This window comes from Trichoplusia ni, chromosome 2, assembly GCF_003590095.1.
Source record: "Trichoplusia ni isolate ovarian cell line Hi5 chromosome 2, tn1, whole genome shotgun sequence".
NCBI classification, from domain to species: Eukaryota; Metazoa; Arthropoda; class Insecta; order Lepidoptera; family Noctuidae; genus Trichoplusia; species Trichoplusia ni.
The window spans coordinates 13986912-14002271 of record NC_039479.1 but is presented as its reverse complement, the minus strand read 5'-3'; the positions used below and the strand labels follow the sequence as shown (position 1 = coordinate 14002271).

Sequence of the window (15360 nt, the reverse complement as noted above, 5' to 3'; positions counted from 1 at the left end):
CATGCTACTTCAAAAAAAAACGTTGTCTATCATGCGCTATTGCGCACGAGGTGCTAAAAATACTGACTTATGAATACAAGCCGGTAATTTTACAAATTAAGAAGTGTGTTTTTCAAAACTACAATTTTCAAATTCTGACCTAAAATCTATATCTATATTCTATACTAATAAATAAAGCTGAAGAGTTTGTTTGTTTGTTTGAACGCGCTAATCTCAGGAATTATGTAATTGTTTCCTTGCATCATATAATTACTGTACCTATGTACTTGTACTTATATATTAATAGCGTAATTTAGTGTATGTATATTTTATAAAGTAAGCACATCATCACACCTAGCGAACTCACCTACTTCTCGCCTACCCTATGGTTGACTGGTAGAGAGTGTATCAAGTCCGCCTTGTATGTTACATATGAAAAAATAAATAAAACTAAATATAAATATAAAATAAATAATATACATAATTTACAGAACGTCAAAAGATACATCTTCATCCCTGTGGAAAGTGGAACGTGCCCAGAAGGCTGGCTGCATTGCCACGTTGTATGGCAATGCTTATTTTTGAGCAACGAGATTGTTAGCGAATAAACTATATCAAAGGATGAAGATTAAAAAAATAATTATTAACAACAAATGTAAATATCTACACTTTCTGTAAAAACAAAATCGAATAGATTGACTAATTTAATTTATTTGCTAAATAAATCGGGGAGCGGCTAGTTTTACAAATAATTATACACGACGGGCGTAACATTACACAATCTAGATAGATAGGTCCTTAACTTTTTTAGCGCAAGCATGTTAAAGTTTACTCGATAAGCTATCAGTCTTATCAAATTTTTAAAAACAATAGTCTGTCCAAAGTACTTAGGTAGGTTAGGTTTGCTTTTCAACTCATAATCCCGAAATTGTTGAAGGATCTTTCTATTATTCTCTTCCTATTATGAGAATAGAACAATGGTTCGAAAACAAAAAGGGCGGTGTGGTGACGTGCGACAAGTTACAACTTGATTATAATCTTATCGGTTCATGCAGGTTCTTACTTGTTTTTTAAACGCCTTAAGCAATTTATTCCTTTCGCTATCCCAGTTATATTCAGAGCGTCAGAGGAATATGATTGATCTCCGTGATTTATGTTGTATTTTTGGAGGAAAACTCCAAAAGTTGTGCATACGTATAATAGTGTAGAGAATATTAGGAAAAGCAGGTGAAAATGTTTAAGTAAGAATTGTTTTTTAAACGAATGTTTCTTTTGTTATTACTATTTTATTTTTAACTATTATGTTCATTTTAAGGACAAGATTGTGCGTGTTGATGATGATGTTCACCACACAAATTGCAGCTGGCCAGCCGTTATCCTGCAAAGAGGACACACACTGCTCTGAAGCATATTTTTGTGAAATACAATCTAATATTTGTAAAGAATGCTTAAGATGCACGGACCTTAAGCGACACACGCCTAAATTTAATACATCTGATAGCTGCATTAAATCTGCGACGGATTGTGGCCCCTGTTCTGAAGGGTACGTTTGGCGATGATTACCTACAAATCTGAGCCGTAATTCCGCTATTTACAGTTATTGCCAATGAATGAATGGCAATTGAATTAAATTGGACACTATTCGTATTCGCCTAACCATTTCATAATTGGAAATCCCGCCCCCGTAGGTACAGAATTTCTAATTATTGTGTTGGCAAAATGCTTAGGAGAATACGAATAGTGGCATTTTAATTCAATTTCCATTCATTCACAGAATTGGTACCCAGGTTGCTTAATTAAGATTCGCTCACCCCAGGCATACAATACCTTTGTTATGTATTAATAAATTACTGGATTTCAGGTTTATTAATGTGTATCGGGATGGTGTAAAAGGAAAATGCGTATTGCCAGAGTTCTTCGAATTTGGAAGTGAATCGCGTTACGCTTACTTATGGACTAGCGCGGCTGTGGTCGGCTTTCTCATCTTCATAATTTTTGTGTACGTCATAAAGCGCACTCAAGTATTTCAGGTTGTGGCTTATTGTAAGTATCCACTGTCTACTATTAAAATCTAAGTTTTGTAAATTGTCACAAGCGGAGTATTTGGTCAGTCAATACGTGGAAATGAGTACAAACGTAACATTGTCTGTCTTGCGAATTAATAGGTATGTCAGCAGTTCACTGCTGAGGCATTATTATTTTTTAAGTTTAAGGAACTGTTTAAGATTAAAGAAGCAGGTAAACAAATAAGGCGCATTTTTTGGAATGGAAACTGAAATGAAGAGCCAGTGTGAAATCCTCGCCTCGGTTTTATAATCAAACTATTTATAGCTTTTTATTTTTAGACGATCCTGTTTCGGTGCGTGGGTCTCCGCAGCCGGATGTAGTGAAGACATTTTCTCCTCGACATCTCCTAAAAGAGTTGCTTCAGTTCAACACAGAAAAATCTTCGGATATTATGCAAAACATGTAGAAAAGTTTGTTCAATTTCTTGATTGTCCAGGGACATTTTCTAAAACTTTGTTGCATTTTTTGTCGGTCTCGTTTGAAAATCATAGTTCAACTCTTGGTCAAGAAAACACATTTCGTCATGATTTTTTAAACCTGTCATTTTTTTTCCGATATTAATAAACTGCTTAATACGTCTATTTTTGTTTGTTTTTCTTTTACAAGGATGTAAAACGTAGGTAAATTATATAAATATAAAACTACAATCACACACTAATAATTAAGTTTATTGTGCCAAATCAACTTAAAACTAGAACATTTTGTAACTATACTTAATAACACATCACAATACAATGTTTATTTAATAAGAATAATAGGAACAAATCTTAAACAAAATAATTATTTTAAGAAAAACTTTGGGAAGGTCTGAGCAGGAATCGTAATTAATCTCATCCCAGTGGCTCTAAGCGACATCTGTGATAGGAACGTAGTTCGTGGGGTTTACTCAGTAGTCATGCTCGGGAACAATGAGTGCGACGGCGTGTAGGCTGGCGGCGTCGGGCTCGTAGTGCGGCGCCAGCGGCGCGCGCGCGCTGAACACGAGCGAGTCGCGCGTCCAGCTCGCGTACACCGGGACCTCCACGCTGCGCTCCCACGCGCACGCGCTCGAGCCCTCCTGACAACCAATTGCAAGCATGTATCATACATATTTCTTTCCTTACTGCTGCCGGAGGCTGTAGTCGATTGCGTATTTGCGCCAATAGTCTTCACATACCGTCTATGGTCTACCGTACCTGCAATACGTAGCGCAGAAGCAGCGGTGGCGCGGGCGAGTGTGGGGGGTCAGCAGACGAGCCAGCTTGCAGTGCTCCTCCGGCCCATTGAGCTCCACACAGCCGCAGGCCGCGCACCACCAGACCATCCTGGACGCTCTCACCTTCAACAGCACAAAATACATTCACCCTCTGAACAACTTAGTAATGAACTCAGAATTAAATGGATATTATTTGATGACTAATCACCCTCAGTCCAGTTCCAATTCACGGTAAGCGTGAGTGCGTGTACGCTGCATGCGAGGCGGGCGGCCGTGCGTACACGCAGCGCGGTCACCACGCGCGACGGCCGCAGGAATGATCGTAGGTCCACTTCTGTAAATCATACACACTTGTAATATTTTCCCACAATATTCAAAAATATATATTTACGTCAATGGTTAGGTACCTGTAGGCATGTAGTCAGGATTAAGCGGCGTGGTCTCTAACCGTGAGAGTGCAGCACGTGCCCGCATACCAAATTCTCTCACGTACGCGTCCACCGTGGTAGGTCCCGCCCATAAAAGCTGCCACTCTTCACTCACCTAAAGCGACACAGTCTATAACTAATGGAGTCATAATCGCACGAATCTTATTTTAAGTTGGGTTTTACTTCCAATAAAAATCAGTCATTTATTAGTTGTAATAAAAAACTATGAGTATTGCGTATTTGCGAATTGCGTATATTGAGTATTACGTACAGTATGCAGCGCGGTCGCGGCGGCGCGGTGCGTGCGCGCGTGTTGCGCCAGGCCGGCGTGCAGGCGCGGCGCCGCGCGCAGGGCATCGCGCGCCTCGCCCTCGCACGCCCAGCGCCACCAGCCGCCGCCCGCCTTAAAGAAACAGTCCTACTTAACACATACTCATCAAATAAAATAAGCCAGCTACTAACATAAAACCACTGTACTCGTTTAATTTGACTGTGACAAGCAGTTTCCATAAATAAATCCAAGAAAATAATCGCATTTAACGCAACACTAACTAGGGTATCCCTAAGTCTAGGTACTACTATCTGTATTGTCATTCTTATGGTTCCCTACCCAGTTGGTAAAAAACGGAACATTCGTCCGTCACCAGCTGTATCTGAGCCCGTATCTGAGCAATTATAACTAGAACACATTTTTTTTAAATTTTGTTTTTTTTTGGGTTTTTCGACGGAACCCTCAGTGGCGTGAATCCGGCTTGAAATAACTGATTTAAAAACACATATCTTACCTTTTCTACTTGAAAGTCTCCTTTTAAAAATGGGCTTCCGGACATAAGTTTCTTCCAAAGGGACAAAACTGATTTGAGTGGTGTTAGATTATCAGCTTTGTTGGCAAGACTGGCAGTTGATTGTAATTCTGTGAACATAAAATCTTTGTCATACGTACCATGGTGTTTCTGGTATACAATTAACTTACAGTCTTTTAGTTACAAAAGGTGGTCAACTAACGTTAGAAACAATCAAGTAATTACCTTTCAGATTCGTTATGATATTATTGGCCGCATTTTTTTCCCAAGCGACACGGCAATTAGCAGGCAAAGCTAGGAGTTGTGGTGTATCGATATCGGGTAACGCGTCAAAAGCAGGAATGTAGTCCTAAAAAAGTATGCAATATTAATCTTAAATAAAAAAAACATTTTTCATTTTTTTTTATAAAGCAAATTTATATTCTGTACGTAAGTCATTAGTGGAGCTCGTGGCTAAGCTATAACCGCATAAGTGAATCGATCACAGGTTAAGCCACGCTTGACGCGGTTGGTCAGTAGATGGGTGACCATCTTTGTCATAACGAGTTCCTCCGTGTTTCAGATGGCGCGTTAAATTCTGGGTCCCGGCTGTTATTCCTACATCTTTGACAGTCGTTACAGGTAGTTAGAAGCTTGAAAGTCCGACAACCATTCTAACCAAGGGGTATTGTGTTGCCCAGGTAACTGGGTTTAGGAGGTCAGATAGGCAGTCGCTCCTTGTAACATAAGTCATTAGGTAAGTTTTAAGTGAATTTAGAGCCTAAAGTTGTTGTTACCGTTAGGTTTTTCGTCATGGGCAGCTGTTGATCGAGCGGCGCGGGTCGCCAGCGCGCGGCCAGCGCGGCGTCGGCCAGGTAGCGGCGCTGCAGCGCGCCCAGCACCCGCGCGTCCGCCTCGCCGCACACGCGCGCGCCGTACATGCCCACCGCGGCGCGCGCGCCCACGCCCACGCCCACGCTGCCGCCGCCGCCCGCGCTGCGGATCAGACGAGCGCTCGCCTCCGCATCGCCCCACTCCCACTCATAGAACTGCGACCATCCTGCTCAAGTATTATACCTTTAGTTCTCTTTCCAATGAAGGGTTAAAAGCTTCAAACCGCAGTAACATGAAAAGACAACTTGGGTGACCAGAAGTGGCAATATATTTGTTACGGCCTCATACTGAAACGTACCTTCAGGGACGTAAGCGCGTCGCTCCTGCACCACGGCGTGGAACAATGCGAGCGCGGCGTGAAGCCGGACGGTGTTGGGGTCGCCCGTGTACGCGCCCCACGCATTCAACGAGCTCATCACGTTGTTCTTAACGCCCTCTGGCGCCTATTCATTGACCGTTGTGAAATAATTGTAAATAAGTAAATACATTTTTCACAACACTAATGGTGATAAAGGGTTCATTGAAATGTGAAACTTACCTCCAGTATGACATTCACGCAAGCGTTAGAAATAAGTGGCGGTATGTCGCGGTCTTCGGATAATATCCATAATCGGAACTCCTCATTGAAATGGTCAGCCTAAAACAATATAGTATATTAAATACCATTTTAATAAAACAATATTTTGTTTTGAGTGTTCGCCCGATTTATTGGATAATTAAAACGAACCGGTGATTCCAAGTAGGCGGAGATAAACGCCTGCAGGTCGTCGGTAAAAGGGGAGGCTCCTAAGAGGATGGCGAGCCAGTTGCCACCGCGAGACGACTCGAGAGCAATCTCCCATGCGTCTCGACCTTCCTCTACCCCCACCTGAATAAAAATAATATTAATCAAAATGTCGTACATGATTTAAACATAAAACACCTTTACATCTTAATATATGTAAATCTCGTGTCACAATGTTTGTCCTCAATGGACTCCTAAACCACTTAACCGATTATAATAAAATTCGCACACCATGTGCAGTTCGATCCAACTTGAGAGATAGGATAGTTTAAATATCAAGTTATAGTCGCAATTTCTTCTAACCACGCGGACAAAATCGCGGGCAATAGCTAGTAGTGATATAAATCTATTTGTTTTATAAATTTTGAGACTTTCGAATGGTTGGTATAAGTATACTCATGTCATCTTCATTTCTAGCCCTTCTTCAGTATATTATAAAGTATTAGTTACGTATGTGAGTGTAGTGTGCGCGGCGGCCGCGGTTAGGGCGTCCCGCGCATGCGCAGCGAGCAGCAGACAGGGCCGGGGCGCGCGCGGGCCCCGCCTCGCCGCCGCACGGGCTCGCTGCACCGGGGCCCCGCCCTGCAGGACACCCGCACCTGCACGCAGGACAATATAGCACTTATTTAACTGAAACTTAACTTAATTATCGCAACATTTTCCACAGCATCCATAGGCCCTGAAATTGCTGCGTTATTTAAACCTCTTTCATATACCGCGTGAATCTGCGGGCTAGCGTATTACACGTGACAGCCAGTGTCCAGTGCCCCAGGTATGCATTCTTCTAAACTACTCAGCCACTCTCCGACTTGAGAACGTCCATCAAAAGAACCACGGCCGAAAACATACAAAGGTACATTTTATTGAAACTAGAAAAAAATGATATTACCAATAAATACCTACCTACTAAACCTACTTAATAAATATATACCGATAAATGTTCACAGATTGTTGCAGTGTTTTTTCAGTATAGTTAACATGTCGACGTATTCAATAACAAGTCGTACTCATACCTAGTAATTGATCCACGAGGGCCACAATAGCTCGATACACACTGTCCGGTCGTGTTACTGTAACGGCGACGACAACCTCGAACGCGGTGAGCTTCATCTTATTAATTATATTGATGTCGCCTGTTTGAAGGAACTGCTTCCATTCTTCTTCGTTATTCAATGATAATCTTGCAAAAAGATCTGTATTTACTTCCTAAAAAGAGTACCACCAAAGTTAGCTATATATGTACTTTTGTATCTTTAAGGTATTTATTTGCTGAATAATCAATGAACCTTCATACCTTCAGTTTAGCTACTTTTTTAACACAATCTTGCGGTATCCAAGAATATTGTCTTCTTATTTCATCAACGTTACTAGTATCTTCTAAATCATAGCTTCCTAAGAATATTTGCCAGAGCTAAAAAAAATACAATTAAAGAAATAAATATTCACGGTAACATTGTCTTGGACTAATAAATTAATAAGGTGTATGAGACTTACCTCATTTGGTATCAGTTTATCGTACACCTGTTTTAAAAGGTACAAAACAACAACATATTTGTCTTTCTTATGTAAGCCAAGTAAAACCCTCTCCATAATTTTTCGTGTTACATACTTGACAACTTCATCACTGTTTATATTTGTTTGGTCCTAAAACAAAAATAAATTTAGAAAAAAAACAATCACAGATATAAGGCCACGACTTCAGCTTATTGCGGGCATATTGGCAGTCGGATCTTATTAACTTGCAAAAGGAGGAAGAAGAAGCCTGAATACTCTCACGATACGGCAAAACGAATTTTGTTGACGCGGTCAATATTTTCATTCTGAAAAATGGGCAAAATAGTGATTAAAAGCCAATGACCTGTTGCCTCCGTACAGCTTCTACAAACACATGCTGTATGAAGTCGACGGGCAGCGTGATGAGTGGCCAGCGCTCAGCCAGGCTGTTGGTGGCCAGTGCCAGTAGCGCGGTGCGGGCGGCGGCGGGCGAGTAGGCGCGCGCGGCCGCCGCGGTCGCCTCCTGCACGCCGCGCGCCGCCGACAGGGACTCCGCGATCGTCGCCTTCGTGGCGCGAGTCTTGCTCAGAGATGCCAGTACACCCGTGTCTTGCAAGATCTCTGCTTTGTTTGATAGCTCGCGGAGTAAGTTCTCCTAATGTAGTTAAAATAGTTGAAATGAGAAATGATTTCAGTTAAGTCTTGAATTATATATCATTTGACAGCATTCTTTTGCATCTTTGAAACCTGGAGTGTTATAAAATACGTATACAAATTAAAATATTCACGAACCTGTAGCTCATGTTGCTGTTTTTGTAAAGTTGCCTTCTTTAATTTTATCTCTCTATTCTTTTCGTCTACTTCAGGATTTTGCTGTTGCAGAGCGTAGTTGACTAGCTGATCTATAAAAGTTTCATAATTATGTATTCAATGACCGCTCATTTTTTTGTCCTTAAATATGGAATTGAGTCTTACAACTCTAATTTGTTATAGGCCTCGAATATAGTTCGAGGCCAAAATGTGTATGGCGTAGGATTGAGTAATTTTGTCTTTTTTGACATCGAAGTCAAATTATGATGCAGTATTATAAATGAGTAAAGGTACCGGTAAGGGCGTGGTGTGTGGGCGTGAAGTTAATCCTGGCGAGTGCGGGCGCGGCGTGCGGCGGCAGCGGCGGCGGCGCGCGCGCCTGCAGCAACACGCGCGCGCCGCCGCCGCGCCAGCTCCAGTGCAGGGACTCCACGTCGCTGATCACCAGCGTGCGGCCCAGTCTGACAGGATACAACACGCGGTAAACACAGTTGCTATTTATAGAACGAAAGTAAACTGCGAACGTGCTATGTAATTATACACTACTTAAAACCATAATCAATTACAAAGATATCCAAAATAATTTAACATGATAGCTAATTTAATTCACAAACATTGAAAATTCCCGTATGCACGCATGATGGTACAGTTTGTTAATTGTTGTTACGACTCGAATGGATAAGTCATATAACTTACCTGGCAGCATATTGAACAGCAGTTGTCAGTTTCTCACTACGTTGCGATATGAAATCGCATTGGGAGTCTGCCAGCGTATTCTTTAGCCAAGCCAAACCCTCACCATCTGGGTCCACAATTAAGGGGGTAAAGCCGCACTTTTGACTCTCCAAATACTAAAATTATTAAAATGTTTAGTCTGCTAAAGTATTAAGGAATTAAGAACGGTAGTAATAAGATCTAAATTATATTTTTGTTACGTACCTGATCAATCAATACCGCATTTTTAATAGCAGAAGAATCTGACGGAAGACCATCGGCTTCCCATTTAAGTTGTTTCTCAGTAGACGACAAGAAATTTATGATCGAAAACGATGTATCCTTAAAATCTATAAGTGCACTCCATTTCTCAACAAAGGTCCTATAACACAGTCAACATTTTTAGCACATAGCAATTATGTTTAAATAATTTGTATTAATTTTAAACAAATTATCAATTATCGTACCTGGCAAGTGGTTCGGTCACATCAGGCAAGTAGACGATGTATGCCGCTGATAGTAACGACCGTTGATTTAGTTGAGATATTTCTTTAGATATGTACTCCAACTGGAAAAAGAAATAATCCACAATCAATTAGCAAACCATCATCAGTATGAAAACTACCAGCTAGCGAGATGTGCGGCGCCATTTATTGCAAACTAAAATATAGGAAATTTCTTAAATATTACGTCATTCTCCCAGGCGGCATATTCGTGTGCCAGTTGCTCGATGAGGTCGGTAGCAGCGCGGATGGTTTCGTTGGCCTGCGTCAGTTTGAGTTCCAGCCCCGCGGCGTCGCGTGTGTGCTGGCCCAGCTGCTGCTGTAGCGCTGCCACACGCTCCTCTACTGTGGCTAGCCCGCTAGACAGAGCTGCCATCTGTTGTTCGGCGTCTGTTAAATTTCTGCCAAAAGTAATCGTCATTGCGAAAACAAAATCAAAGGTTTATATTTCAAGTATGCCGTTACCCAGGCACTTTCAGAACGTTACAATGATGACTTTCATTCTTATGGAGAAGAATTGGCAAGAACTCCAACAGCGGATTACAATTAACTATTCGGTGAAAAAATATCCATAATTTTATGGCAAAATTATGGTAGTTTATCAGTCCAGTAATGTCCAGTCTCAAGGCCCAGTACTAAGTTATTGTAATTGATAGAACCAATATAATACCCCTTGTGTAACAAGGTGAAATTATAAGGTGCTAACAAGGCAGCAGGTGTGTGTGTGCTCACTTGTGCAGCTTGGCCTGGTGCGCCTGCAGCGGCTGCACGCGCTGCAGCGCGGCGGCGTAGTGCAGGTTGGCGCGCACCCAGGCCGCCAGCGGCGCCACCGCGGCCGACGCGCGCCGCGCCGTCGCCGGGGAGAACGACGCGCCGCGGCTCTCCAGCAGCCGCTGCACGCTCGCCAGCGCGCCCGAGCTGATCTGCGACGCGTCCAGGCAGCTGCCGCAATCAAACTTACTGGTTATCGCCACTCTATTATTGTTATTATATGCACAATAGATGCAAAATACCCTTTATGGCTGTAAATACAAATAATCAAAAGACGTAAAGTTTAATTAGCAACTAACTAAGCGTTATGTTTCTTTGCCTTTTCGCCATCATTCTCATAGTAAAAACTGTTAAAAATTATATCCAAAATTACCGAATATCCTCTTTCACGCCCCGTTTCGATAGGAAATTCTTCATAGAATGCCATGAAGTGTCAGCGATACCCATAAGTCTTAATACGCCCTCTAACACATCACGCACTACTTCCGGCGGGGCTCTAAGAGATCGCACCTATAAAATCAAATTTTTACATAAGTTTTATTTATGAATGAAACTATGTCTGTTTCACTCTTTATTTAAATATAAATCGGACTTACTTCACTAAGAGACTCTGGCCGTATATCTCCAACAGCTGACCGCGCTTCCGCTATAATAGGTTCCACAGCTGCTAATTCAGCTTCTATTTCTTTTTTCCTGTACAAAAAGCCTACAATTAGAATCTAGAAGTAAGATTATTTTTTTCTTTAATAAAGGCCTACGTTGTCCGAGACGAAGATGGTGTGATGATCAAGTCAAATACGCGGGGCGCAAGTGGCAGGAACTTGCAAGGAACATAGAGGTTTGGAAGAGAAAGGGGGAGGCCTTCGCCCAGCAGTGGGATCAAAAACAGGCTATATATAAAAAAGGACTCACATCAATGTCATCTTTATGTCTAAATAACAAAATTAGTGGCCTTACTGCGCCTGCAGCTTCTCGTTCTCGAGCTCGATGTTCCGCTTGAGCGCGTGCATCTCGTCCTTGTGGTCGGTGTTGGCGCGCACGGTGGCGCTGATCTGCTGCAGCGCGTGCGCGGCGGCCGCCTGCTTGTCGCGCAGCAACAGCTCCTGCTGCGCCGCCTCGCCCTGCAGCCGGGACACGTCGCTGCGGGCCCGCCGCAAGGCTTCCACCCCCGCCTGGTAATCAACCAACAAATTATAATAAATTGGCACCTTTAAAAAGACCCTACCTTGCCACAACCCATCTTTTTCTCGCATACTTATATGTTATGTCATCTCGCTTTTACCATCTTATGGCTCTTTCCAGACGTAGAAAGTAATATTTATTTACACATATTGCTCGAACTGTATCTTTAATATTCATATGCCACGTTCTTATATAATATCTTATTATTATACAATGATTACTTCCGCTTACCGAAAGCATATTTTGCCTTTGCACCAATGCGGTTTTCTTCCTACTGAAGATATTGTGATATGACTTCACGAAGTTAACGTATCGACACGGGGCTTGTTTCCACTCTTCATCGATACTTTTGTGAATGTTCATAAATCCGTCAACGGGCAATGCTTCAACTTGTTCTTTAGTCATATCTACTGCATTTTCTTTTAATAATCTGAAATATAACATTTCACGATCTTACTTGTGAATGAAAACAATTCGTGCAATAATGATGTTCTCCAAAACTCAGTCATTATCAAATATAATGTATCTTACATACTTGTTTAGGTGTAGATAAAAATTCTTTATTCTCATAGATATAAAGAGAGCAACTTACATAGGAATAGAAAATAATTAAACAATTTTTTTAATGTTACAATACCTAATATTCAAAACAATGTGGAATTTGCTATGACATAATACTACAAGCAAAACTCTACCTTTTCAACTAGAAACCATGTGCAGCGGTGGTACATTATGAACTCTAAGTGCAAAGTGATCCATACACAGTGGGCGGTGCCTATACCTATGTACGATGAGACGTGGCATCTCGCGCAACGTCTCGTCAGACCAGCGGTCTAACCAGACTACGTTGCCGTCATTGTATAGTAATGGATATTTGTCCATTAGTTCTGGCAGATTTTCTTGATTTTTGTCTAAGCATATGACAATGCCGAGGTTTTCTTTTATGTCTGAAACAATTTGTTATTGTGTTGATTCGGATACCGTTGGTTATTATTGTTGGTAGTTTAAAATTAAAAGGAAAAACGTGTTGTCCCGAGCGTAAGCTTTGAGGCTTATGTCCCGGTAATGGACTAAGATAGGCAAATGATGATGATGATAGTGCCTTCACTGTTTTTTTTTGTCTTTTGGTTTCGTAACATGTCATGTCTCGAAAGGAGAAGATATCGCTATTGCAATAAGACAGCTAGCTTACTCCGCAGCAGGTTGTGTTGTGCGTCGGCGGCGGGGCGCAGGGCCGCTGGCAGCGCGTGCGGGGCTCGCGCCCGCCGCAGCGCCTCCAGCGCGCCCAGCGCCGCGCCCCCCAGCGCCGCCTCGCGCACCAGCGCCAGCGAGCGGCGACCCTCGCCCGCAGCGGATACCGCCTGACCACACGCACAAACGAGCGAAATATAATACTTATATCAGTTATTCTATCATGGGTTATCCACGTTACGGGCTCTGTGCACTCAAATTCTTTGAAATATTTATAAACCTTTAGAAATCTACAAGTTTAATAGTCTAAAAAATCTGGAAACCCACGTTTTATGTGTCCTTTAAAATTTTATCAGAATCGGTCCAGCCGTTTTTCGAGTAGTGCCTCAAAACTAAGTTGCAAAAATCCAACCGGAAGGACAAAAAATCAAACAAGAAAGTGAGTGTATAAAAATGTGGGAAATATACTATTACAGTAGCTTAAAATTATCATATTATAATATTTCATAAAACATTGGGGCTCACATTTTTAAGCTGTGTATTGAACTGTGCTTCGTTATTTATGATAAACAAAGATGCTGGTAACGCAGCTGCAACAATATGCGCTGCAGCCAGTCGACCCACACCTGCAGTACCGATGCACACTAATAAAGCACCGTTCATCTGAAAATATCAATATATAATTGCACTTTCACACTTATGTAAAAAAAAACAAATAATATTTCTATTAATTGCGATAGTTACCGTTCGAGCCATAGCTGGGATCAAAAGAGCTAGCTCTGAACAAACCTCAGCACCAGTTTCTCCAAATACATTTTGTTCGTGTTCAGACACTGAAATAATAAATTCACCATAGAATTAAAGATTAATCGCAGATATTTCAACCATTAAGCTGAAATTATTTAATACTCACAGCATTGGTTGATAAGTTGTTGAGTTTTTTGATACCAGACGTCGTAATCTGACCGTTCTAAATACACGCCTTCAGTTCGTAACTTGCAAGCAAAATACATTTCTTCTGTATTGACTTTTAAATATTTTCTTGATAAGGCGTTAAACATAGCTTTCTCTTGCTCGGAAACTAGTCTTTCTCTGAATATGAAGTTTGCTTCTGCACTAATTGCCTGCAAATGGTCGTACCCGAAATGATTAAAAGGACTTTAAATCAACAGGTTTACCCGTACTTACCGATTACAGGCTAAGGATGCCCTAGGCTAGGATGGCTAAGGATCTATTCACTTTAAGTAATGTTGAATATTTGAAGTATGACATCACTCTATGACGTGTAAAGCGCCCTCTTACTTTACAGATGCTACCGTCTTATTTTAAGAAAAAGTGGTAGGAATTATTTTTGACTTACGATTAAAAGTTGGTCCATATCAGTTGGCTTGTACCACTTGATGTTTTCACACAACCTCTTCAAATGCGAAGCGTTCCATTTGTAATGCGCTTGCGAGAAGAAGGTATCTGTCACCTGTTTAAAAGATATATTGATGAAAGAGTACGCAGCAATTGTGTTTGGTAAATCGGCTAACCAACTTTAACCCCAGAAAGTTTGTTTCGACATTACTTCTCAGGGAAGTCAGATAGGAAATTTAATTTAATTTCTCGAGATATCCACTGTTCGACTAACTTCGACTAACATTTTCGACTAACTTCATATTCTTTTGGTCTGATCTTGTGACTTGAGTCTAATTACACATTTACCGACCTCATAATATAATTGAATATAAATTAACCTACAAATTTACATACCTCTTTGAACATAGAGAGAACTGTGTCAGCTAGGTTATTGATTTCTATTATTGGAATACTCTTATCGACACTGATCTTTAAATAATTCGTTGCTATTTCCAATAGTTCTTCATCATCCGGGTCGCTGTAAGATAAAATAAATAAACTAAATTGTGAAAAAGCTTGAGTGAAATTTAACTACTATAATAAATAATAACAAGCTCTTTTAAAGGTATCTATGTTTACTAAAAAAAATTAATACTAATTATAACATATAACACCACCCATTATCTGTGGGATATGTCTCAAACCTCAGAATAGTAAGGTCCATAGCAGCGGCTAATCGCGGTGATATAGCGTTGAGTTGTGTAGCCGTGGCCAACACTCGCAGCGGTACGACTTGACACCACTGAGTGCCGGTGCCACCTTCCTCGTCGGTACCTCGAGACCAGAAACCGTTGTGTTGTATTAACTGAAAGCAAGAACGGGTCTTAGAAACTGAAACTATTACTACTACAATCTGCTGAGATGCTTTAAACGATGCGACTTTTTACCACTATTCTACAATCAGGACAAGAATTTTGAAGTTCACATAGCTCGTAGCACATCAGCCCGCGCCACCCCCGCCCGACCGGACCAGGTTGAGTACAGCCTACCTGCAGCAGGAAGTTGTGCACGGGGCTGGAGCGCCAGCAGTCGGCGCGCACGCGGTGCAGCGCGCGCAGCAGCAGCGTGCCGCGCCAGCCGCCCGCGCCACCCCCGCCCGACCGGACCAGGTTACTCTGACGGACAGACATCCACCTCGGGTTGTAAATAACCTTAATAAAGTTGT

At 41.7% G+C, this 15360-nt stretch overlaps 2 protein-coding genes across 3 annotated transcripts in view; one reads left to right on the top strand and one right to left on the bottom strand.

Annotated features, from left to right (window-relative positions):
• Window positions 1-832: 832 nt before the first annotated feature.
• Window positions 833-2627, top strand: LOC113508293. Of its 2 annotated transcripts, none has more exons than XM_026891239.1 (4): window positions 833-1206; window positions 1295-1522; window positions 1841-2022; window positions 2325-2627. In XM_026891239.1, exons 1-4 carry the CDS (start codon window positions 1133-1135, stop codon window positions 2450-2452), a joined length of 612 nt encoding a protein of 203 aa, XP_026747040.1. In that variant the 5' UTR covers window positions 833-1132; the 3' UTR covers window positions 2453-2627. The 2 variants fall into 2 exon arrangements, with proteins under 2 accessions (XP_026747040.1, XP_026747041.1); XM_026891240.1 differs by having other exon boundaries at window positions 850-1220.
• Window positions 2628-2696: 69 nt separating this feature from the next.
• LOC113501716 (cytoplasmic dynein 2 heavy chain 1) overlaps window positions 2697-15360 on the bottom strand; it is a 42258-nt gene continuing 29594 nt past the window's right edge. Inside the window, exons 43-78 of the mRNA XM_026882923.1 lie at window positions 15185-15310; window positions 14840-15000; window positions 14550-14673; window positions 14155-14268; window positions 13708-13918; window positions 13539-13627; window positions 13320-13457; window positions 12796-12964; window positions 12385-12550; window positions 11835-12033; window positions 11379-11593; window positions 11018-11114; window positions 10795-10931; window positions 10383-10592; window positions 9838-10051; window positions 9615-9715; window positions 9373-9529; window positions 9130-9284; window positions 8728-8894; window positions 8416-8525; window positions 7988-8278; window positions 7624-7773; window positions 7424-7540; window positions 7143-7335; window positions 6580-6728; window positions 6073-6213; window positions 5884-5982; window positions 5644-5788; window positions 5249-5511; window positions 4698-4821; window positions 4455-4582; window positions 3941-4072; window positions 3649-3784; window positions 3450-3575; window positions 3222-3364; window positions 2697-3103 (exon numbers count right to left, since the gene is read on the bottom strand). Of these exons, the coding sequence (XP_026738724.1) occupies window positions 2933-3103; window positions 3222-3364; window positions 3450-3575; window positions 3649-3784; window positions 3941-4072; window positions 4455-4582; window positions 4698-4821; window positions 5249-5511; window positions 5644-5788; window positions 5884-5982; window positions 6073-6213; window positions 6580-6728; window positions 7143-7335; window positions 7424-7540; window positions 7624-7773; window positions 7988-8278; window positions 8416-8525; window positions 8728-8894; window positions 9130-9284; window positions 9373-9529; window positions 9615-9715; window positions 9838-10051; window positions 10383-10592; window positions 10795-10931; window positions 11018-11114; window positions 11379-11593; window positions 11835-12033; window positions 12385-12550; window positions 12796-12964; window positions 13320-13457; window positions 13539-13627; window positions 13708-13918; window positions 14155-14268; window positions 14550-14673; window positions 14840-15000; window positions 15185-15310 (5568 nt within the window). The 3' untranslated portion in view covers window positions 2697-2932. The remainder of the gene's footprint in view (window positions 3104-3221; window positions 3365-3449; window positions 3576-3648; window positions 3785-3940; window positions 4073-4454; window positions 4583-4697; window positions 4822-5248; window positions 5512-5643; window positions 5789-5883; window positions 5983-6072; window positions 6214-6579; window positions 6729-7142; window positions 7336-7423; window positions 7541-7623; window positions 7774-7987; window positions 8279-8415; window positions 8526-8727; window positions 8895-9129; window positions 9285-9372; window positions 9530-9614; window positions 9716-9837; window positions 10052-10382; window positions 10593-10794; window positions 10932-11017; window positions 11115-11378; window positions 11594-11834; window positions 12034-12384; window positions 12551-12795; window positions 12965-13319; window positions 13458-13538; window positions 13628-13707; window positions 13919-14154; window positions 14269-14549; window positions 14674-14839; window positions 15001-15184; window positions 15311-15360) is intronic.